Here is a 25,880-nt window from a genome sequence, read left to right as displayed (position 1 = left end):
TCCCAGCGGGAAGTCATCCTGGCGTGAATCACCGCTGGTCCCTAAAAGAAAGAACAGGGGTCATGGCTTCCAAGGTGGGGCAAGGAGGTGAGTACCCTGCTCCACTTACCTCCAGGGAGCATAAGGAAACAATAGCAGATGACCAGATGCAATAGGGGTGTTCCTTCAAGGTGGCTGGGGGCTCAGGCTAGGCTAGAGGGGGCCAGGTCGGGGCCTCCCCTGGAATGGGGGTTGCTTTTGGTTTGTGAAGCCTGCTTTTTTTACGTTTAACACCTCATAACAGGGCAGAGCACAGGTGCAGCCTTCAGTAAAATCCTCTCACAGGACAGAGCCATTCTGCAGTTTGTTTCTTGGAGAAGCTATCATTCCCCCTGAAGTTCCAATGGGCTCTGTGGTTTCAATGTTGCGGTATGCCTTCTTCTATCCCTTTGACCTTGGTTCTTTACATTGAATTTCACAACCCAATAACTTTTACAAGCCTTTCGATTGTCAGCTGAAGGCCATCTCTAAGGAGGGATTAGCTTTGTTTGTTTTTAAAGCACTTCATGGTTCATTAACTCTGAAGTTCTTCCCCTTTTGAGCAGGCGTCCCGTCTGACCACATATTTCTATGGTGGACCATTTCCTACTCTGAGGTGCTTCCTAGAAAGACGAGGTGCTCTGTCCGAGTGCTTTTTTTTTAATAGTGCAATTTTTGATATTCCGAAGTGCTTCCTGGAAAGAGAAGGTGCTCTGCCCGACAGCATTTTTTAAAAAACTATCTTTTTCAACTACGGATGTCTGAACAGCATGGCTGCACTAGAGATACTTTTCCATCATAAAAGTAGCTGGCACCACTCCGACATTAAAGTGCACAGCTTCCTCAATGAGGATCGTATCGCAGCCACTGTTGAATTCAGCCCATGGTGGGGAGGGGGGTGGTGGGGCGGGGGGGTGGTGGGGCGGGGGGGAGGTAGAGAGTCCTGCCCCACATCAGGGACTGACAAACAGAACATGAGCCTCCCCTTGATCTGTATTTACCCCCGGCCTGTTAGTCAATCCCTCATTCATTCGTTTTTCCGAAATTTCAAAATCACAGCTTCCAAATGAAAGAGAATCTTATAATATACGCATTTGGAACACATGAGAGACAGAGGGCTGGTGCCAGAATTAGCTCCAGAGAGCCTGGAAGCTGGAGCTGTTTTTTTTTCAAGCGCACCACTTACTGCACACTCACTACAGCCGCCAAGATGGCTCCAAAGATGGAACCAAAGCGACTGAATGAGATAGTTGTTATTAAAACTGCAATTGCGGCCATTAGTAGATATGTGAGATCAAAGAAACTTGCATATTCCAGATTAAGAATCAAGATGCGCCTGCTCAGAATTGGGTTCTGGAGATCCCATAATTTGCCTAACAATTACGGGTGCACACATCATTGCAGACATAATGAGAGTGTTAATCTACCAATGGCCTGTTGAATCCTCCCTTAGAAAGATGTCCTAATGAGAAAGATTTAGCCATTCTTCAGGTGTCCAGGCCACCGTTCCAGGCCTGGACCCTTGACTGGGCCTCACTTGTACTGTTCAGCAGCCTGGTACACCAGGCCTCACCGTCTGTATCGTATGGGCTCCTGGCAATGGAAGTCCCCACATCCAGCCTCAACTGCGACTGTGAAAAGAGCCTTGAAGAGGACTGGCAGAGGCTCTGTCCCTTACAAAGGCCCACATAAATCCTGGCAACGGACAGGGAGCCAGTTTCCAGCTGTCCCAGTGCACCTCTGCCATAAATCTACCAGCATTGTGTCGCAATGTCTGTTTGCCCCATCTTAGCCTTTACACTTTTGATACATTTTCTTCCACTATAATTTTAGTAAAATGCTATTGCAAATGTGCAGATGTAACACCCAATCAGCAAAGATGACCCAAATGCAGCACGGTAGCATTGTGGATAGCACAATTACTTCACAGCTCCAGGGCCCCAGGTTCGATTCCGGCTTGGGTCACTGTCTGTGTGGAGTCTGCACGTCCTCCCCGTGTCTGCGTGGGTTTCTTCCGGGTGCTCCGGTTTCCTCCCACAGTCCAAAGATGTGCAGGTTAGGTGGATTGGCCATGATAAATTGCCCTTAGTGTCTAAAATTGCCCTTAGTGTTGGGTGGGGTTACTGGGTTATGGGGATAGGGTGGAGGGGTTGACCTTGGGTAGGGTGCTCTTTCCAGGAGCCGGTGCAAACTTGATGGGCTGAATGGCCTCCTTCTGCAGTGTAAATTCTATAATAATCTATGAAATATCATCTTGGGGTTGAATAATAATGGAGTGAAGTACTGGTGGTCACAGCACCATCACTGCTGGTGGCAATCTGAGGTGATAAATTCCGTATCACATGAGCGGTGTAATATGAAAGGTTGTTTCACAATGCAAAACCCCCAAATGTGAAGCCTTAAGAAACTGGAGAATCAGTCAGAAAGAAGACTTTAACACCACAGAACCACTTCTGTCACTGTCTAGTGAAGCAGCACATCTGTTGGGTACAATACTCCAATAGACCAAATAAGCCGGGTGACAATGCTATAATCATTGCTCAGAAGCACAACTACAGGGAATTGAGGTCAACTTCATAGCTCGCATTGATATTTAATGGGAAATAGTCCTATTCACGTATTGACTAATAGGCCTTTAAAGATGTATGGCAGTGTCTATGCACAGTCCCTTAGGTCCTAGTTTCCTGTATTGCCTGCCACAATCATTAAAGCTCTCTAATAAAACATTACGATGCTGTTGCCACTTTGTCAATTCTGTCTTTGTTTTGACTTATGGCTGATGCTGTTACAGTCGGCAATTCATGTGTATCACACGGGGGAGACCAAAGCAATGATAATGCAGCCGTAATGAAATTGTAGTTCTTCCAGCATTTATTACAAAGGATGGGAATCAATAAATTCTCCTTTAAAGTAGTGAGGTCACTTTGAGCACTTTTCTTCAGCAGTCTGACCATTACAGTAATCCATCCCTCCTTTCTGTTGATTATAGTAAGAAAGGGAATCAAATTTCTCAGGGTCATCTATGTATATATATATATATATATATATATATATATAGCTGACAATTGTAGAACTAAAATTATTTTGTGTGCATTAGATTCAAAAGAGCATACAGAGGCAAAAGACTCCTGATAATGTGGAAATGGTGACATAGCTGCATTATCTAAAGTGCTAGTTTGGGATATACCACAGCCTATACGAGCTGATGCTGGAACAGTTATTGGGCCATGCACAAAACGGAATGGGACCAGACACTATTCCCTCCCTTTCAAAACTGCCATTTTCAACCCACTCCTCAAAAAACCTGCACTTGAATTCTCTATCTTTAATCGTAAGATGGACATTGAGACAGAAGCAAACTGAAATGCCCAGTGTCAAAATCACTCCCATTGTGCCCAGGTTCTGGGACCTGTGAGGACGGAGCTCCACTGTTAGGCAGAACTGCTGGAATTTGGTTCTGTTGGGCCCATGCTCACTTTTACCTGCATTTTGACAGGAAGAAGTCAACGCTGCTTTCACCACTTGCAAGAACATCAGTAGATGAGCCTGGCCCATCAGCCCCACCGCCCACCTTTAAAAGCACCTCGAAGAGATCTCAAAGGAGGACACAGATGAAGCATCACAGGTATCACCTGCACTATCTATCATTGCAGAGACACACACCTCGGTGGGTGAACTTAGCAGACAGGCTTCTGGGTCACTATATGGTGAGCACCACACAGCGTCTGATGAACATCAGCTGGAGGCAGGAACGGCCCAGGGATTGGACAGTTGGAGGTCAGCTGGATGCCAGGACACAGCTGTGCTCCAGCCACGTGCCGTGCCTCTGGACACATTCGTCCCCTCAGCTGCTTGAGATTCAGCGGCAGAGCCAGGTCTGATACGGACTTGAAACGTTAGCTCTTTTCTCTCCCTACAGATGCTGCCAGACCTGCTGAGGTTTTCCAGCATTTTCTCTTTCGTTTCAGATTCCAGCATCCGCAGTAATTTGCTTTTATAGAGGAATGTACGTCATACTTGAAAGAATGACACTAAAGAGAGTCACATGAACAAAATGCCTGTCAAATTGGCACTCGATTGATTCATCACAGTATGAAGATTTGATTGTTTAGAAAATGGGGTGAGAGAAAAGATTCGAAGACGGACTCACGCCTGAGAGTCACGGAAGAAAATTGGATTTGCTGAAAATACACTTGTTAATAACAATTCATACATTATTGACGTTATCTTTGAGTACTTTATTAATTCTGTCAAGTGGGTTTTATGTATCAAGTTCCATTTTCTGCTTCCTGTATGCGCTCGGCTTCTGCTGCATATTTGTGAGCATCTACTCATTATCATCTTTATTAATGAGGGGGAAATGATCGAAACACATTGCAGCAGCGAAGTGAATAACCAAATCTCCATTGTACTCACAAGTGAATAATAGTTTTCTAACCATTATGGGGATAATTAGAATTAAAAATGCAAATTCTGTTCAGCTTGTCATGATTTGGAGATCTGGTAGACGGCATTAATGTGAACCCAGTAGATTTATAACTCCAGGTAGGTAACGGGAAGCCTATAACCTTCCCCCTTTCCTGCTGGCAAGAAAACGGAACCATTCTGACTTTCAACATCTACAACCAGAACTTGCCTTTATTCAACGTCCTCAAAATAATAAAGCATCTCAAGGCATTTCACTGGAATGTGGTAGGGAGGGGAAGTTGGGGGGCATCGGGAGGGGTATCAGATGGTTGGTGGATGGTCAGGAAATCGGTTTGAATGTTTTTGAGGTTGGGAGGGATCAGTTCCAGAGGATCGCAGGCGTTATACAAGATTCTAATCAGTCTCACGTTTCCTGGAGACGATTCAAGAAACGTAGGACTTACGGGCAGGTGGAGGCCATTCAACCCTTCGGGCCTGCTCTGCTTTCCCTGAAGATCATGGCTGATCTGGTTGCGATCTCAATTTGGAATATGTCGCACTTCTCAACTCTCACTCAGAGATGTTCACGGAGGGTCTTGGGGGAACAGGAGGAATTGAAACTTCCTGGGCAATTCCTATGGAGGTCCACAGGTCAGCCTTCCACAGGGCATCGAGGCATATCTCATTCGTAACGCCCTATCTCCGACGTTCTGGAGACTGGAGGATTTGGCCCCTTACTTTGGTAATTAGTGTGTGTCTTGGCTTGAAAATGAGGAACGTTCATCAAAATAAGCTGCAAGAAAATGACCTTGGGCTTCGATTATCAGACTAAGTGCTGTCGCCGGCATGGAAACAGTGGTGTTTTACGCCAGATGAAACGCCCAACGGCTGCACCGAATACAGGACCGTTGGGGGTCTAGCGCCCGCGACGTGTAAAGCTCTCAACTCCCATGCCAAAAAGAGCTGGAGAATGGGTGGGTCAGTGGCTGCGCACCCGCCCTGCAGCGGCCGCGCCGTGCAACATGGCGCCAGCCACATGGACCCGGCCTGCCAAATAATGATCCCCAATAACCCCCCTCGCCACCCTTGGACCACCCCCCCCCCCCCCCCCCCCCCCCCCATCGGTCCCCCCAGCCCTTGCCATGGCCCCTCCTGGCCAACGGTATGGCTCTCTGTCCCCCCCCCCCCCGACTGTGCCGGCACTGGTCTGCAGCCGCCACGCAGGGTCAATGTAAAACGTAGCATAATAATTCGGCCCACCGGGGAGGGGCTTCCTATGACGCAACAACGCCTTTGTAACAGTGTGCGGAGTGCAACACGGTGATGTCATTTCGGTGGGGGCGGGGACTCAAAAACTGGTAATAAAACTCAAAATACAGAGGCATGGGATTCAGGGTGATTTAGCAGTTTGGATCAGAAATTGGCTAGCTGAAAGAAGACAAAGAGTGGTGGTTCATGGGAAATGCTCTGACTGGTGTCCAGTTACTAGTGGTGTGCCACAAGGATCTGTTTTGGGGCCGTTGCTGTTTGTCATTTTTATAAATGACCTGGAGGAGGGCGTAGAAGGATGGGTGAGTAAATTTGCAGATGACACTAAAGTCGGTGGAGTTGTGGACAGTGCAGAAGGATGTTACAAGTTACAGAGGGACATAGATAAGCTGCAGAGCTGGGCTGACAGGTGGCAAATGGAGTTTAATGCAGAAAAGTGTGAGGTGATTCATTTTGGAAGGAATAACAGAAAGGCAGAGTACTGGGCTAATGGTAAGATTCTTGGTAGTGTGGACGAGCAGAGAGATCTCGGTGTCCATGTCCATAGATCCCTGAAAGTTGCCACCCAGGTTGAGAGGGTTGTTAAGAAGGCGTACAGTGTGTTAGCTTTTATTGGTAGAGGGATTGAAAACCAGAGCCATGAGGTCATGTTGCAGTTGTACAAAACTCTGGTGTGGCCGCATTTGGAGTATTGTGTGCAGTTCTGGTCGCCACATTATAGGAAGGATGTGGAAGCATTGGAAAGGGTACAGAGGAGATTTACAAGAATGTTGCCTGGTATGGAGGGAAGATCATATGAGGAAAGGCTGAAGGACATGAGGCTGTTTTCGTTAGAGAGAAGAAGGTTAAGAGGTGACTTAATTTGAGGCATACAAGATGATCAGAGGATTAGATAGGGTGGACAGTGAGAGCCTTTTTCCTCGGATGGTGATGTCCAGCACGAGGGGACAAGGCTTTAAATTGAGGGGAGATAGATATAGGACAGATGTCAGAGGTAGGTTCTTTACTCAGAGAGTAGTAAGGGCGTGGAATGCCCTGCCTGCAACAGTAGTGGACTCGCCAACACTAAACACATTCAAATGGTCATTGGATAGGCATATGGACGATAAGGGAATAGTGTAGAGGGACTTTAGAGGGGTTTCACAGGACGGTGCAACATCGTGGGCCGAAGGGCCTGTACTGCGCTGTAATGTTCTATGTACCTATGTATCTAAACCGGTGCCGCCCCCGATTTGGGTGTCAGAAGGGATTCTCCGCCCGATCGCCGATTACGATATCCGTCGGGCAATGGAGAATCCCACCTATCCTATCACTAATCCTCAATGAATTGTGGGTTAGACAATTGCAGATACTTCAGGCCTCATTCCTGGTGATCTCATAGATCCAAATCTGGCCCATTCACTGCACTTCATATCTAGGTCATTTATCAGCTGTGTGATGCAGCTATAATGGTCCAATCTAAAATAGTCAGCAGAGACCAAAAAATCTATCTTGATAATGTTATTTTGAAGAGTAGCTTTTTAAAGATTAACCCATAGACCAACCTTCTTCTTGGAGATGTTTTTCCAAAGTAAAATATCTACACTGACACATGATTGTTTTGCTTGCAGCTATATCTTCTGTTAACTAATTAACGTAATTGTTATTTTATGTTAAAGTATTTGCCCCTGTTATGCTGCAATATGAAAAATAAATTCCCATTTGGATAGGTATGGAATGAATATAAAGTGATACTCAGAACACTAAAGGCCTTAAGCTGTTTCTATAGTTACAGAATCTGGATGATACTATTCACAGAGGTAACATGCCAGTGCCCAGCTTCTAAAGGGACATCGTCATCAGGAACATGCAAACTTTTTCTACGAATGCACAGTATGGTGAAATGAATGTGGTTGACTCTTAAATGCCCTCTGAAATGGCCTAGCAAGCCACTCGGTGATATTCAACCGCTACGAAAACACAAACAAGGAATGAAACCGGACGAACCACCCAGCATCGAACCAGGCACCGGAAACAATCACGGCAAACCCTGCCCTGCTGACCTTGAAAAGTCCTCCTTACCAGCATCTGGGAGCTTGCGCCAAAGTTGGAATAGCTGCCTCACAGACTAGTTAAGCAACAGCCTGACATAGTCATACTCACAGAATCATACCTTACAGTGTCCCAGAAAGCACTGTCACCATTCCTGGGTGTGTCCTGTCTCACCGGCAGGACAGACCCAGCAGAGGTGACGGCACAGTGGTTTACAGTCGGGAGGGAGTTGCCCTGGGAGTCCTCAACATCGACTCTGGACCAATGAAGTCTCATGGCTTCAGGCTAAACATGGGCAAGGAAACCTCCTGTTGATTACCACATACCAGCCACCATCAGCTGATGAATCAGTTACTCCTCCATGTTGAACTTCACTTGGAGGAAGCACTGAGGGTGGCAAGGATGCAGAATATGCTCTGGGTGGGGGACTTCAATGTCCATCACCAAGAGTGGCTCGGTAGTACCACCGCAGACAGAGCTGGTTGGGTCCTAAAGGACATAGCTGCTAGACTGGGACTGTGGCAGGTGGTGAGGGAACCAACAAGAGGGAAAAACGTACTTGGCCTCATGCTCACCAACCTGCCTGCTGCAGATGCATCTGTCCACGACAGTATCGGTAGAAGTGATCACCGCACAGTCCTTGTGGATGCAAAGTCCCGTCTTCACATTGTGTGGCATCGTTTGTGTGGCACTACCAGCATGCTAAATGAGTGAGACTTCGAACAGATCTAGCAACTCAAAATGGGACACCCATGAGGCGCTGTGGGCCATCAGCAGCAGCAGAATTATATTCAACCACAATCTGCAACCTCATGGCCCGGCATATCCCCACTCTACCATTAGCACCAAGCCAGGGGATCAGTGCTGGTTCAATGAAGAGTGCAGGAGAGCATGCCAGGAGCAACATCAGGCATACCTCATGTAAATGAGGTGTCAACCTGGTGAAGCTACAACACAGGACTACTCGTACGCCAAACAGCATGAGCAACAAGTAATAGACAGAGCTAAGCGATTCCACAAATGCATCAGATCTAAGCTCTGTAGTCCTGCCACATCCAGCCATGAGTGGTGGTGGACAATGAAACAACTCACTGGAGGAGAAGATTCCACAAATATCCCCATCTTCAATGATGGAGGAACCCAGCACATCAGTGCAAAACACAAGGCTAAGGCATTCGCAACAATCTTCAGCCAGAAGTGCCGAGTGGATGATTCAGCTTGGTCTCCTACGGAGGTCCCCGGCACCACAGATGTCAGTCTTCAGCCAATACCATTCACTCCACGTGATATCAAGAAATGGCTGAAGGCACTAAATACTGCAAAAACTTTGGGCCCTGACAATATCCCGGCAATAGTACTGACGACTTGTGCTCCAGAACTTGCTGTGCCCCTAGCCAAGCTGTTCCAGTACAGCTACAACACTGGCATCTACCCAGCAATGTGGAAATTGCCCAAAAACAGGACAAATCCAACCCAGCCAATTGCTGCCCTATCAATCTACGATCCATCATCAGCAAAGTGATGGAAGGAGTCATCAACAGTGCTATCAAGCGGCACTTACTCAGCAATAAGCTGCTCATGGACACTCAGTTTGGGTTACGCCAGAGTCACTCAGCTCCTGACCTCATTGCAGCCTTGATTCAAACATGGACAATGCTATCTAGAAGGACAGGAGAAGCAAATACCTAGGAACCACAGGTTTCCCTCCAAGTTACTCAACACCCTGACTTGGAAATATATCGCTGCTCCTTCACTGTCGATAGGGCAACATCCTGGAACTCCCTCCCTAACAGCACAGTGGGTGTACTTACACCTCAAGGAATGCAGCGGTTCAAGAAGGCAACTCACCACCACTTTCTGAAGGGCAAAGAGGGATGGGCAATAAATGCTGGCCTCACCAGTGAACCCCACATCCCGTAAACCAATTTTAAAAAGTTGAATTGAACTGAATGAATGAGCCACTTGTGTGTGGTATACAATCGATGAAAATGACATATGCTTCTATTGTGTGAGCTCCTGCCATCCACTAAAAGGTTGGACAAACATTTTTTCTAATGAGGATCATGTCGGAAGTGCCAATAGGAAAATCGGCTGAAAGTTGCTCCTGGTTTCCCATTTGTTCTTTCAACCCATTTCACTGGTTTGGTTACAGTTCATGGTGTGGGCATGTATTAAGGACGCCCAGGGTATTATGACCTGCTTCTCCATCAACTATCCACTTGTTAATTAGTCTTTAGCTGACATTGCAAATATTTGGTAAAGTTTTGAAAGCGCAACGATGAATCGGGCTCAGTCGGAAAAAAAGTGAATCATCAATATGATTGGTGCTGAGCCGCGAGACCTCAAACTATTTCTTCACTCTGCAATGTACGCTACTCGTTCTCCTGAAATGATTATCAATGTAAGGTGCTGCAAATGGAGATCTGCAAAGCTAGTCCCTGAACAAATGAATTGTTTTAAAGCATTTTTTTTTTCAATTAAAGTAAATTTGGCGTGGCAAATCCACCTACCTTGCACACCTTTGGGTTGTGGGGGCGAAACCCACGCAGACACGGGGAGAATGTGCAAACTCCGCACAGACAGTGACCTGGGGCCGGGATCGAACCTGGGTCCTCAATGCTGTGAGGCAGTAGTGCTAACCACTGCGCCACCGTGCGACCCTTTAAAGCATCATCTTGTTGGTTTTTCTTATTATACTCATTATACTCATCCCTAGTAAGCTCTCTTGCATTGAGCAGCAACACTGTTGCACCCATTCCGCTGGAGCTATCCAGCCCAGGTAAGTTCCAAATGGATCGCAGGTGCCTTCCTGCCAAAGGGTGGGGCATCGAAAAAGCAGAAGGAGGTGGAGGAAATTTTATGGAGGCCCTGATATTATCAACTATGAAAGAACAGGATACCTAGTTTCCATCTTTTAAAAAAGAACCATTCCTTACGAGGCGCTGTGCGATTTTTAAATTTTTTAAAAAATTTTTTTAATCAACCTCTTTACGGGCAGCGAGGCAGCACAGTGATTAGCACTGTTGCTTCACAGCTCCAGGGTCCCAAGTTCGATTCCCGGCTTGGGTCACTGTGTGAGGAGTCTGCACGTTCTCCCCGTGTCTGCGTGGGTTTCCTCCGGGTGCTCCGGTTTTCTCCCGCAGTCCAAAGATCTGCACGTTAAGTGGATTGGCCAGGCTACAGTGCCCTTAGTGCCCACAAAAAGGTTGGGTGGGGTTGTTGGTGGATAGGGTGGAGGTGTGGGCTTGGGTGGGCGGCTCTTTTCAGGGGCCGCTGCAGACTCGATGGGCCGAATGGTGGTCTTCTGCACTGTAAATTCTATGATTCTATGAGGCAGAAGTGGGAGGCGTGGCACCTCCTGCGGCAGCAGCATCATTATGTTTCTATGAGTGCACTCAACATACGAATTCTTCGGAAGCTATAAAGCAGCTTTCTCCTCCTGATTGAGGCTGTATAAAGGTGCTGCAGATTTGTCTTTTCATCACAGGGCTTAACTCGTAAAAAGGGAATGTTCATCAAATTCAGACCGGCATTCACACAAAGTCCTAATTTGCTGGGAAAATAACAAGTGAGTTTAATATGCATGTCATGCTGAACTGCTGAAGAGCCCAGCGGTTGGTGGTGTGGGAGGAAGCGACACCCCATTGAGTTGCGAATCACCACAAATTACTTGGCAAATCATTCCAGCATTAGCCTTGCAAAACCGGGAGCTAACCGCCACCTTCCCCATCAGTCTCACTAAATTACGGCAATTGTGCAACGAGCCCAATTTAAACTCACCGCAGAAAGTTATTGGATATTTAGGGGCATAAGGACTCTTTCAATGATGTGATTTATAGACCTGCAATGTTGCACTACATCTCTGGGCCAGAAGGCGAGCTGTTGGAACTGCAAAGTTTCATTCCTGCCAATAACGAAGAGTTTTATCGAGATTTGTAAAATTATGGGCTGGATTCTCCGGAACCCCAGCCGCATGTTTATTGGGCGCTCAGTGCTTCTCCACACCCGTCGCTTGTCCCATTGAAGCCACCAAACACGGCCGGGAAACCCGTGGGCAGGAGTGCGTGCCGGCGGGAAAAGAGAATCCCAATGGCCGGAGAATTCCGGCATCTATTTTGTTCTTTTGCGTTTATTTTTTTCCTGCGTTTCTTTTCCGCCTCCCCACACCCCACTTTTAGCCTACGTTATTTCTGTCTTCTTTTTATACCTAATTTCTGACTGAATTCCCCCGACTTCCTTCTCTTTTCACGCCTCGGTTTCATTCTCCAACCTTAAATTTCAGTGGTTAAGGAGCTAAACTGTTGCTGCCATTATTTATCAATGTCCCAGATGGCCGTCACATCGTCAAAAGCTCATCATCTGTGAACTTCTGTCACAGGCATTTCCCGAGCTGGAGAGTGTGGAAACCAATTTGACAAATAGGGCAGGCCATGAGGTGCCCCACACCAGCAAATTCAGTGTCCATATTTTCGTGTTGACTTTCACAACCAGTGTTGAAGAGTGAATCAGGGCATTGAGCAATGCCAGAGCGCAAATAGCCACAGGGCGGCAGCATGCAGAATTAGTTCTTAATTCAGTGATAAATCCTTCCCATTGTTTGGTTTCAGTTCAGTGGGAACCTGCTTTTTCTGAAGGTACAAATGTACAAACTATGACGACTGTTGCATTTGTCATTTACAGAATGTGTGATACAGGAGAGGGACTCTTTACATTTCAGACACGGGAAGGAGAGGATATCTACCAGAAGGTGCATTCAGCAACTCTGGCCATCGCTGAACAGCACGAGCAACTAATGCTGGAGATGGAGAAAAAAACAAGGGTATGTACCGTTTAGACTTTCGTTTCATTTAGGTGCAAAGGATTAATTATTTCAAGGGCGGTTTCTGTCAGGAATTCCACAGACAGGATCATTTTCAAATTCCTTTGGTGGGAAAAGGTCAGGAAAATGCCTCGAGCAGCACGGCTCTCAAGAATAATGGGGGAGGGAGGGAGGGATGGGTGACAACTCTTGAAGGATTGGTACCTAGAACATTGGCCTCTCGAGGAACTCCTGATTGAATATGGAAGTCCAAATGTTGCTGCAAATATCATTGCAGATCTAACCTTTCACTGGCTGTCAAAAAACATCAGTGGTACTCCAGAAGCACCCCATGATAACCTAATGCTGATAGCGGAAAAAGGGCACTCATATCAATGAAGAGTTACAAGGAGCTAAACTGTTGGTGCTATTATTTATCAATGTCCCAGATGGCCGTCACACCATTAAAAGCTCATCATATGTGAACTTGTGTCACATGCACTGATTGTGCCAACGCACTGTGCCACAGGAGGGAGCTTTCCGAATTTGGACAAATGGGTGACTTTGAAAAAGGATCCTCTGCATTTAACCAGCTCCCAGCATTAAAAAAACAGATTGTAACAGTTCGAAGACGGACTGACAAACCATTATTTTACATATTCTGACCTGTTCTGCTACCCCAGGTTAGGTGTTAACCTCAGGATCCGACAATACCCTGCAGGCCCCAACACAACATAGGAACATTCTGTAAACTGGTTTAGCTCACCAGGCTAAATCGCTGGCTTTTAAAGCAGACCAAGCAGGCCAGCAGCACGGTTCAATTCCCGTACCAGCCTCCCCGGACAGGCGCCGGAATGTGGCGACTAGGGGATTTTCACAGTAACGTCATTGAAGCCTACTCGTGACAATAAGCGATTTTCATTTCATTTTTCATTTCATTAAACGCATGAGCCTGAGTTCTTCTGGATCGCTCGACAGGATCGCTCCTGACTCACGGTTCACTTGTGAAAACTGACCACTTGAGAAAGGTTCTCAAATGCTCCTGTTGTCACTGGAACCACACCAGGGCAGAATTCCATAGTCTTAGAACAATAAGAAGAATACTGTCCTTCCCTAATCCTTCAAAACTCACCTAAGGAAGGAGCAGTGCTCCGAAAGCTAGTGTTTGAAACAAACATGTTGGACTTTAACCTGGTGTTGTAAGACTTCTTACTATTCATAACTAATTAGTTAAGTACGCCAAGATGGTTCTTTAATGCTTTTATCTTAATTCTCTAACGAATATTGATCTGAGAAGTGGATCACTAAGAGCATCTAAGATTGATCAGATGCGTAGATCTCCAAAGCTCTCTAAACATGTGCAGGTCTGGTGGATTGCCCACGTTAAATTGCCCCTTAGTGTCCAAAGATATGCAAGTTAGGCGGCGTTATGGGGATATGGCAGGGGAGTGGGCCTAGGTCGGACACTCTTTCGGAGGGCCAGTGCAGACTCGGTGGGCCGAGTGGCCTCCTTCTCCACTGTAGGGACTCTATGAATATTGATGAGATGAGTTGACCTTCATAGAAAATCGCACCTTAATTAAACTCAACATTAGTCTCTCCTCATCAATTTGAAAAGGAATAAACAATACACCACACTGCGTATTTTTGTGAGCTAAAAATATCATTCCCTCTTCTTGAACAGCCCCTTTCTCAGAAACCTGACCAATTAAGCCCAGATTGGCCTTCTTTCTAAAAGAATACTAACCCACCCTCCCCCCCCCCCCCCCCCCCCCACCCACCCACAACCCCCATCCCTCACTTGGTAGCCTTTGTTGAAACAAAAAAGCAACAATTCAATCGAAATCAGAGGCAAATCCTCTCAATGGGACAAAATAAAATTGAACATCTGGAAATGAAGCAAAGATAAGCAACCAAAGCGGCCATTTTAATGCTCTTACTTCACATCTGTATCGATTTAAGCTCATGAAGCAGCTTCTAACTTGCCAACGTTCTATTTGCGATGCTCATCTGACTTCTTGTCTTCTGATTCAGTTCGTGAATTTCCATATAGGACGACCGCAAAATAAACCAGATCTGAAATAACCTAAACAATGACATTTGAATGTATTTCCAACGCGTTAAATTTGACTTAATTCTGACTTTTGTGACTTTGTTGGGAATCCGTCATTTTCTTTCTCAAGGAAGTGACTTTGCACATCCACAGTTTTTTTTTTAATGTTTCCCTTATACAATTTTCGATATCCTGTTGTCATCTTAACCTGTGCCCAATGTGCAGCAATCTCCACCCGTGGATGCAAAAAATTAAGCTGAAACCTCAAAAGAAAAACCCGTGATCGTGTCGGTGGACCCAGTAAATCTCCTAAAAGCTGTGACCATGACTGTTTCTGCCCTGCACCTGTTCAAAATGAGTTGTCACATTGCCTTGGAATCTGTCTCTCTGACCCAAAACAGAACTTCTCAATGGTGCTTGATGGGAACTGTGACAAGATTGGTCAGAGGAAAGGAAATTACTGCAACATTTAGAAGCCATCTGTGACGGTTTGGATTAATTCTGTGTGAGAGTTAGTTAAAATTGCATCTCATTTAACACAAGAGGCAGTGAGACCCTATCACATGCATCACTTAGTTGAATGAAACATTTAGCAGCTGTAGTTTCCAAGTTGTGAACAACATTTATAGGATTGCAAATGAAGCTATTTGAAATGATTATTTCTGATACACTACTAGTTAGATTAACCTATAAAGTTGTAGGTCTATGAAGAGCCTTCACTGGGAAGATACAAATTCACGACAATAGGACTGTGGGATTTTGATGCATGTGGACAAAGGTGTGGTGGATGTCTTAAGAAAGTGTGACTCCTGAGGTAGCGCAGTCCATTGGTCATACCATTGTATAATGCAATGGGTTGAACCTGGTATTCCCTTGCACAGTGAGTTACTGATGTAAACCAGATGTGAGTAGAGATACTGGACGAAGCCTTATCCACACTTTAGGAGATGATGTGTTAATGTGGACTCAACTTGTGTACTTACCACTAACCTTTGAGAGGAGCAATGAGAAAAGCCGATACGGAATTCACTTGCCTAGTCTCTCAGTTGGGAAATGGTTTATGGTGCAAGGTATCAGCAACAACAGAAAGCTATCATCCCGGATTTTCATGGAGACGGGGAAAATTTGGAACCCTTTACAAATGGTGGGCAGAGGGCGGCACGGTGACGCAGTGGTTAGCACTGCTGCCTCACGGCGCCGAGGACCCGGGTTCGATCTCGGCCCTGGGTGACTGTCCGTTTGGAGTTTGCACATTCTCCCCGATACTGCGTGGGTCTCACCCCCATAACCCAAAGATGTGTAGGATAGGCAGATTAGCCACGCTAAATTGCCACTTAATTGTAAAAAAAAAATTGGGTACTTTGAATTTAAAAAAACATAATGGTGGGGAGAGCCCGATTCTGGGATTCCCACACCCATTCCCAATTCTGGCGATTTTCCCCAATGCGGAATAAGGGCATGGGTAGCAAGCCACTCCCAATCTGGCTGTCTCCATTGCGAGGTTAGGCATCTCATCCCGCATCCCACTCCCTCCCAACTTTTGTGGAGGCGGGCCAGCTTCTGGATGACACATGGTTCATGGCCCCTCAGAGGAGTCGTGAAGCATAGTCTGAATTTGGGAAACCTTTGAAAGGTAAGCTTAGCAGGTCTTCCCCATGCCCCACCATCCCCACACATCCACTTGCACTATGTACAGAACCAATGAGCCATATAATAACAATGGTAAGTTTTGGAATGCTGAGGAATAAAAGAAGACACTCAATCAGAAATTTGTTTTGAAGACATTGCTGGTCTTACAACCCTATAAAATTATCAAGCAGGCAGAACCATTCATAATACCATCAACAGAAACTTTCCCTAACTTCACACCTTTTAATCTTGTCCAAATAAATGTTTGGCCCATTTGGAGAAACAGATGCTTGGCCATTTGTCCCTGTTGAAGCATTTCCAAGATAGTTTCATGATGAATGCTTGGCTGAGCTCCAAAACATTCAAATTGATTAGCTCAGCAGGGGTTCAGTTTTAAATGGTGGAAGTGGAGTGTTTGCTCTGATTGATTGACATCTTTGAGGTTAGAATAAGTTATTTTTAAATTCTGTTTTGTCAATGTCTATATGTTTATTTGGATAAGGTTAAGCGGTTTGGAGTAAGGGAATGCTTCTGTTATTGATGCTATGCATTTCTCTGTCTGGCATTTTTATAATTCTAAGTACAGCAGCTTTTTCAAGCCGATTTTCTGGATTTTTTTGATCCCTCAGCATTTCATGACTTGTAACTGTTATCACATGGCTCTTTGGTTCTATATATAGTGCATAGAAGGTATCGTTGGGCCGCAGGGGGCATGAGAGCATGGCGTTGGTAGGGTGCAAGCGTGAAGAGGGCCTGACAGCTTTTAACACACCTGGGGCTAAGTTCCAAAGAACCGACGTGGCCCGTCTAATCAGCCAGCCTCAGCACTCACGCTCACCCATGGCCACTTCCAATCTGCTTCCAGGGTCATCAGACCCAACTCAATCCAACTCGGTCTCCTCAGATTGAAAACGTGTGTAAGCGGGCCCTTCAAATTGAGGTGGGTCTGCAAGTCGGTGTGGAAAATCATTTTGGGAGTATGCAAATTTTTTTCAATTACTAATAAAACTTTGTGAATTTAGTCATCGTTATTATCACTCAAGTTCTCCATTGGGTAATAGTAGTCTGATGAGTGGTAAACGTTTCTGACCTCATCAGTCAATAGTTACATGTCTGAGATTATGGTATCATCAAATATTTTTAACACTGAAATATTGCTATTGGGGCATTTATCGCACCAGCAATGGCTGTTAAAAAAATTCCGTGCAATGCTTCATGAATACTATCAGCGGTCACAACACTGAGCTCAAATTCTTGTCATGTTCTAATTCCTGAGCTCTTTCTGTGCCCTTTGCCACGATTATTGTCACCACTCTAACTTAGTGAAATTATAGAGAACCAGATTTGTTTCAAACGGTATTTTCCTTAGGAGAGAGCCCGACAGAATGGGGTGATGCTGGTGTGGTGGTAGTGGCAGCACGGTCGCACAAGTGGATAGCACTGTGGCTTCACAGCGCCAGCATCCCAGGTTTATTTTTAATAAACAATTTTATTGAGGTAGTTTTTGGCTTTGTAAACAGTTACAGACATCAACAGAAAGAAAGCAAAAAAGGCAAAAATGTGCAAACATCCACGTACTTTCAATACTTCAATCGTAACATACTGCACAAGCCCACTCCTCTCCCACCGGTACTACCCGCCATTTTATCCCTCCTACTCTACTCTACCCCACCCCCTGCTGACGCTCACTCTCCCGCAAAGAAGTCAATAAATGGTTGCCACCTCCGGGCGAACCCCTGTACAGATCCCCTCAAGGCGAACTTAATTTTTTCCATACCCAGGAAACTCGACATGTCCGCAAGCCACAACACAGTCTTCGGGGGCTTTGAGTCCCTCCACGCCAATAGTATTCGTCGCCGGGCTATCAGGGAAGCAAAGGCCAAAACATCGGCCTCTTTCTCCCCCTGGACGCCCGGGTCTTCCGAAACCCCATAAATTGCCACCCCTGGACCCATCGCCACCCTTGGTTTTAGCACCCGGGACATGACGCCCGCAAATCCCTCCCAGTACCCCCTAAGCTTAGGGCATGCCCAAAACATGTGAGCGTGGTTCGCTGGTCCTCCCACGCACCTAGCGCATTTGTTCTCTATCCCAAAGAATTTGCTCATCCGAGCCACCGTCATGTGGGCCCGGTGAACGACCTTAAATTGAATCAGCTGGCACATGTTGCGGTCGAATTTACCCTACTCAGGGCCTCTGCCCACAGCCCGTCCTCCATTTCCCCGCCTAGCTCCTCCTCCCATTTAAGTTTCAGTTCCTCCGTCTGGGACCCTTCCTCCCTCATGAGCACCTTATATATACCCAAGACTCTGCCCTCCCCTTCTTCCCTCCTAGAGATTATTCTGTCTTGGATCCCCATTGGCGGGAGGCGTGGGAAAGATGGGACCTGTCTACGAACAAAGTCCCGCAACTGTAGGTACCTAAAATCATTTCCCCTTACCAGCCCAAATTTCTCCTCCAAGTTCCTCAAACTCACAAAGCTCCCTTCCAGGAACATATCGCCCACCCTTCCCACCCCCGCCCGCCGCCATACTCGGAACCCCCCATCCATACTCCCGGGGGCAAACCGATGGTTGTCGCAGATTGGCGCCCAAACCAACGCCCCCGTCTCCCCTACATGCCTCCTCCACTGGCCCCATATCCGCAGGGTCACCACCACTACTGGGCTGGTGGAGTACCTGGCTGGCGGCAGCGGTAGAGGAGCCGTGACCAGGGCTGCCAAGCTGGAGCCCCTGCACGAAGCCGCCTCCACCCGCTCCCAGATAGACCCCGTACCCACCATCCACTTCCTTATCATAGCAATGTTAGCCGCCCAGTAATAATTAATCAGACTCGGCAAAGCCAGCCCTCCCTCGCTGCGGTTCCTCTCCAGCATCGCCTTCTTCACCCGCGGGGATTTTCCCGCCCAGACAAAGCTCATGATCATCCTGTTAACTCTTTTGAAGAAGGACTGTGGGACAAAGATCGGGAGGCACTGAAAAACAAACAGAAATCTAGGGAGGATTGTCATCTTTACAGTCTGCACCCTCCCTGCCAGCGACAGCGGGAGTGCAACTCATCTCCGAAACTCTCCCTTCGTTTGCTCCACCACCCTGGCCAAATTTAACTTGTGCAACCTGCCCCAGTCTTGTGCCACCTGGATTCCCAAATACCGGAAATTTTCCTCAACCAGCCTAAACGGTAGCCCCCTCAATCTGTTCTCCTGGCCCCTTGCCTGTACTACAAACATTTCACTCTTGGCAGTATTTAATTTGTATCCTGAAAACTGGCCGAACTTCCTCAACATTCCCAGTATACTTCCCATCCCGGCCACTGGGTCCGACACGTACAGGAGCAGGTCGTCTGCGTAAAGAGAGACCCTATGTCCAGCATCCCAGGTTTGATTCCCCGCTGGGTCACTGTCTGTGCGGAGTCTGCACGTTCTCCCCGCGCCTGTATGGGTTTCCCCCGGGTGCTCCGGTTTCCTCCCACAGTCTAAAGACGTGCAGGTTAGGTGGATTGGCCATGATAAATTACCCTTAGTGACCAAAAAGCAGAGGAGGAGTTATTGGGTAACGGGGATATGGTGGAAGTGAGGGCTTAAGTGGGTCGGTGCAGACTCGATGGGCCGAATGGCCTCCTTGTGTACTGTATGTTCTATGTCACTGAACTAGTAATCTAGGCAAAGGGCTTTGGGGACATGGGTTCAGTTCCCTTCACAGCAGCCGATGGAATTTAAATTCAGTTAATAAAATCTGGAATTACAAAGCTAGTTGCGGTAATAGTGACCAAGGCACGATCATCGATTGTCGTAAACACCCTGGCTCACCAATGCCGACATGTGACTCCAGATCCACAGCGATGCGGTTGACTCTTAACTAACTTCTGAAATGGCCAAGCAAGTTGTTCACTTCAAGGGCGCTTAGAGATGAGCAAATAAATGCTGGCCTAGTCAGCGATGGCAACATTCATGAAAGACTACATTTTTAAAAATGTCCTCCTCCCACCTTGGCAACAGCTTAAGATATTTGTGAAATCTCCATCTCTCTGCTCAACAGACCCTGATTAACTTGGCCTAATCTTGAACTTGTCAAAGATCCCCAGGCAATATCAAAAGGGCCTGATCGTCAGAGAGCAAATGAGCGCAAATAAATTAGATTTCCAGAAGTAGAAGTACAGGAACATTGATGTGGAGATGCCGGCGTTGGACTGGGGTGAGCACAGTAAGAAGTCTTACAACACCAGGTTAAAGTCCAACAGGTTTGTTTCAAACACGAGCTTTCGGAGCACGGCTCCTTCTTCAGGCGATTCACCTGAAGAAGGAGCCGTGCTCCGAAAGCTCGTGTTTGAAACAAACCTGTTGGACTTTAACCTGGTGTTGTAAGACTTCTTACTGTACAGGAACATTGACAGAGGAACGAAAATCACAAAAAATCTTTCGTTTCGGCAATATCACATTTCACCGAAGGGAGAGAGTGAAATTACCTCCGCTACGTGGGAAGCTTTTAAGGTGTGAGGAAGCATTGCGGAAGATGGGCAAACAAAACATTTCATCGTAACGAAAACAGCTTCTGCCAAAGTTAGCCAGCAAAATGCTTTTAAACCGGGGGAGAAATAAGGTTAGGGATCAAGAAAGAAATTTGAATCACAGCGCAGTGTGGAGAAAATAAAATATGGTGATTGCTGATATATACAATTCCAAGAAATGGAGGTAAGAATACTCTGCCGATCGTATGACTGTCAAAGGAATGTTAATAACACCCTGGGGGCCTTAGAAACAAGCAAGACTGAAATTTGCTCGCAGGCGTCAGAAAAATTAAAACTGAAACATCTCCGGGTTAGGTTGGAATTGATGCTGAACTAGTCAAGTCCAATGGAGGCAGATCAGACAAGATGCATCAACTGCTTGGAAAACTGGAGTGACCTGAACGATGGGGAACATCAGTGGTTGCCTGAACGGGGAAACTGGTCGGTGTGCTGAAAATATTACGTGAGGCTACCTGCCTGTGCAGACAAGTTGCTTTGGAAGTGCTAAGGGCACTGAAGGCTTGAAGGCCAATTATGGACAGAGCAAGTTGGCCTTGCAGCTTGACTGAGGAACAGTGGAACTGATTTCCAGTATTCAAGCAGGTTGCAGAGACTGAATCACAAAATGCCACGGTCATTATTTTTACAAGCCAGTCCATCTCGGATAGTTTCCGATGGCATGCTGGATTAATTAACATACTGCAACACTTTTGACGAAGGATGAAGAAGTTGTATTGTCGGCCAGTGGGTGCAGCAGTTCAAATTGATCATCTGATCAACGGAAATGGACCTGACACCTTCCTAAAGCTCACAATCGAGGCCACTTTGGCGAAATGTCAGTGAAAATCTACCTTGGGTCATACGGCAGATCTGCCTCTGGGTGATTTGGTGATGATAAACTCTTAAGAAATTATTCAAGACAGTCTCCCGACAACTGTTGGTGATGTTGATGAGGCGATCGCGGGCATTGGCAAGCCTGCACTATGGATGAGGAGCCAGTTTTCATATTCGGGCCTGAACTGGATAATTTTGGCAAGGTCCAGTGGACAAACACGGACAGGAGGCTCATTGATGGAGGCTCCGTGGAATACAGCCAGCTTCCCCGCAGAGTTGAATCGACTGTTGGAACTTAGAATAATAGGCAGGAAGGGACGAGCAGCAATAGGAAGATTTGTGGGGCCAAGAGGAGCATTCGCGCTCCTCCTGTCCATACAGAAAGGAGGGTAACTGCACTACACAGGCCGCAATGATTCAGTACTGTAGCTCATGAGCGCCACCTCAAGGAATGAACAATGAATGGTGGCCTGGCCAGAGATACCCAGATCACATGAGCAAACCAGCAAAACAAATGCACCCTGGAACATCATTTGATATACCCTGCCAATTGAGGACACTCATTTTATTCTGAGATTAAAGCTGCCTTTTTCTAAATGTTCAAGAGGACAGAATTTCCAGATAGGAGCTGGGTGCCACATTATTTGAAAGCCCAATCCGTTATAATCCTATTTCCGAAACACTCAGCACATTGTACGAGCTATATTTTGTGATTGATATCAAGGCAGGCCATTGTGAGATATCTTTTATTCATTCATGGGATGTGGGTATCCCTGGCTGGACCAGCTATTATTGCCCATTCCTAATTGCCCTTAGCTAGGGCATTTAAGAGGCAATGACATTGCTGTGGGTCTGGAGTCACATGAAGACCAGACCAGGTAAGGATGGCAGCATTAGTGAACCAGATGGGTTTTAACAACAATCGACAATGGTTTCACCTGCACTTTCAATTCCAGATTTCGATTCCACGTCAATGTGGTTGACCCTTAAATGCCCCCTGAAATGGCCGAGCAAGCCGCTTAATTGTATTTGACTGCCACAAAAACACAATAAAGGAATGAAACCGGGCAGAACACCCAGCATTGACCCAGGCACCGGAAGTGACAAGCCAAACCCTGGCCTGTCGACCCTGCAAAGTCCTCCTTACTAAGATCTGGGGTGTTGTGCCAAAGTTGGGAGAGCTGCCTCACAGACTAGTCAAGCAACAACCTGACATAGTCATACTCACAGAATCATACCTTACAGACAATGTCCCAGAAGCCATTATCACCATTCCTGGGTATGTCGTATCTCACCGGCAGAACAGACCCAGCAGAGGTGGCTGCACAGTAGTATACAGTCAGGAGGGAGTTGCCCTGGGAGTCCTCAACATTCACTCTAGACCCCATGAGATCTCATGGCTTCAGGCTAAACATGGGCAAGGAAACCTCCTGCTCATTACCACATACCGGCCACCATCAGTTGATGAATTAGTCGATGAATCAGTACTCTTCCATGTTGAACACCACTTGGAGGAAGCACTGAGGGTAACAGGGGCACAGAATATGCTCTGGGGGGGGGGGGGGGGGGGGGGGGGGGGGGGGAAGACGTCAATGTCCATCACCAATCGGTAGTAACACCACAGATTGAGCTGGCCGGGTCCTAAAGGACATAGCTGCTAGACTGGGACTGAAGCAGGGGGTGAGGGAACCAACAAGAGGAAAAAACATACTTGACCTCTTCCTCATCCTCACCAAACTGCCTACTTCAGATGCATCTGTCCATGACAGTATCGGTAGAAGTGACCACTGCACATTCCTTGTGGAGACATTGAGGATACCCTCTATCGTGCTGTGTGGCACTACCGTCATGTTAAATGGGATAGACTTCGAACAGATCTAGCAACCCAATGAGGTGTCAACCTGATGAAGCAAATACAATTCACTCCACGTGATATCAAGAAATGGTTGAAGGCAGAGGATACTGCAAAGGCTAAGGGCCCTGACAATATTCTGGTGATAGTACGGAAGACTTTTGCTCCAGAACTTGCTGCACTCCTAGCCAAGCTGTTCCGGTACAGCTCCAAGACTGACATCTACCCGACAATGTAGATTGTCCAGGTGTGTCCTGTATGCAAGAAACAGGACAAATCCAATCCAGCTAACTATCATCCGCTCAGCCTCCCCTCCATCATTAGCAAAGTGATGGAAGGAATCATCAACGGTGCTATCAAGTGGCACTTAGCAACAAACTGTTCACTGATGCTCCGTTTAGGTTCTGCCAGGGTCACTCAGCTCCTAACCTCATTACAGCCTTGGTTCAAACATGGACAAAAGAGCTGAATGCCAGAGGTGAGGTGAGAGTAACTACCCTTGACATCAAGGCAGCATTTGGCTGAGTATGGTATCAAGGAGCCCGAGATAAACTGGGAATCGGGGGAAAACTCTCTACTGGTTGGAGTCATACCTAGCACAAAGGAAGATGGGTGTGATGGTTGGCAGTTAATCATCTCAGCTCCAGCATCACTGCAGGAGTTCCTCAGGGAAGTGTCCTAGGCCCAACCATCTTCAGCTGCTTCATCAATGGCCTGCCTTCCATCATAAGGTCAGAAGTGGGGATGTTTGCGGATGACTGCACAATGTTCAGCACCATTTGCAACTCCTCCGATAATGAAGCAGTCCATGTCCAAATGCAACAAGACCTGGACAACATCCAGGCTTGGGCTGACAAGTGGCAAGTTATATTTGTGCCACACAAGTGCTAGGCAATGACCATCTCCTACAAGATAGAACCTAACCGTCGCCCCTTGACATTCAAAGATATTACCATCGCTGAATCCTCCACAATCAGCATTCTGGGGTTACTATTGATCAGAAACTGAACTGGACAAGCCATATTAATGCTGTGGCTACTAGGATAGGTCAAAGACTAGGAATCCTACGGCGGGTAACTCACCTCCTGACACCCCCAAAACTTGTCCACCATCTACTCAGCACAAGTCAGGATTGCAATGGAATACTCTCCACTTGCCTGGATGAGTGCAGCTCCAACAACACTCAAGAAGGTTGACACCATCCAGGACAAAGCAGCCCGCTTCCACAAACATTCAAACCCTCCACCACCGATGAACAGAGGCAGCCATGTGTACCATCTACAAGATGCACTGCAGCAATTCACCAACGTTCCTTAGACAACACCTTCCAAACCCACGACTACTACCATCTAGAAGGACAAGAGCAGTAGATATCTGGGAGCCCCATCACCTGGACGTTCCCCTCCAAGTCATTTGTCACTCTGACTAGGAAATATATTGCCGTTCCTTCACTGTCGCTGGGAGAAATGTCACCATCAGCCATGGTGGGATTCGAACCCAGGTCCCCAGAGCATTATCCTGGGCCTTTCAATTACTAGTCCAGTGACAATACCACTACAGCACCAAGAGTGCACTAATCCAGCCTGCGTATAACCCTAACTCCTGTCCCCAGGTCCTGTTGCCAACCAGCTCATTCTGAGCCATTTATCAAAAGGGTACCTCAGATAAACAGCATGCATTGGAAGTCTACAGAGATCATGGGCGACGTCCAGAAGAAAAAGCAGACAAAATGAAAGATACATGGAGAAAGAGACGAAGAATGAGCAATTATGTTTTGGAGGCAAAGGGCAAGAGATAGAGGGTTAATTTTCACCTTGTGGAACGTGCTAACCTAATTGTCCGCCATACGTTATTCACCCACCTGACTTTCCATTTCGTTGAAGTGGGAGAGAGGTATGGGAAACGGGTGGTTGGTCTGCAACTACCAGTATTTGGTTTGAGGCAGGGATAACACAAGTGAGGGAGAAAGAAAGGGGTAAGAGTGAAAGAAAAGCCAAATGACTCTGGAAAGAGAAACACGTGAGCCAAGATGGAAATGTAGTTATATTAGATAAAGTGAAGGTGGTTTTAATCTCTCTTCGTAAACCACACCATTTGGGCTGAACTGACCATTGTAGAAAGTTGTCAGCAAAATCTGATGCTTCAGGAAAACCTATTGCGACCGGAGGGAATAAGTAATTGATAGACTTAATGCAGTGAGTCTGTTAACAATGTGATATTCTCTTTTCAAAACGTTCTTGCAGCTTTGACTTGTCGGTGAGCACCAATAGGGTGTACTTGCACTCTGTGCAATTAACAACCGAATGTGTGTTACCCGATACCTTAAGCATGTTATTTTTTCCGATGAACAGGTTAGTGGCTCAGTTAAGATAGCAAGCAAAACAATTTCACTTGAACTCCCATTCTCATAAGCTAACATCACACAGCATGATTTCACTACACCAGCAGATAAAAAGATCTATTCCATCATATTTAATCACCGG

At 46.6% G+C, this 25,880-nt stretch overlaps 1 protein-coding gene across 1 annotated transcript in view; it reads left to right on the top strand.

The window, feature by feature from the left end:
* dok6 (docking protein 6) overlaps positions 1-25,880 on the top strand; it is a 388,575-nt gene that overhangs the window by 327,892 nt on the left and 34,803 nt on the right. The window contains exon 6 of the mRNA XM_038810079.1: positions 12,406-12,544. Within this exon, the coding sequence (XP_038666007.1) occupies positions 12,406-12,544 (139 nt within the window). The remainder of the gene's footprint in view (positions 1-12,405; positions 12,545-25,880) is intronic.

Source organism: Scyliorhinus canicula, chromosome 10, assembly GCF_902713615.1.
Source record: "Scyliorhinus canicula chromosome 10, sScyCan1.1, whole genome shotgun sequence".
NCBI classification, from domain to species: Eukaryota; Metazoa; Chordata; class Chondrichthyes; order Carcharhiniformes; family Scyliorhinidae; genus Scyliorhinus; species Scyliorhinus canicula.
The sequence above is the reverse complement of the archived record's forward strand: the minus strand, read 5'-3'. Positions and strand labels throughout refer to the sequence as shown.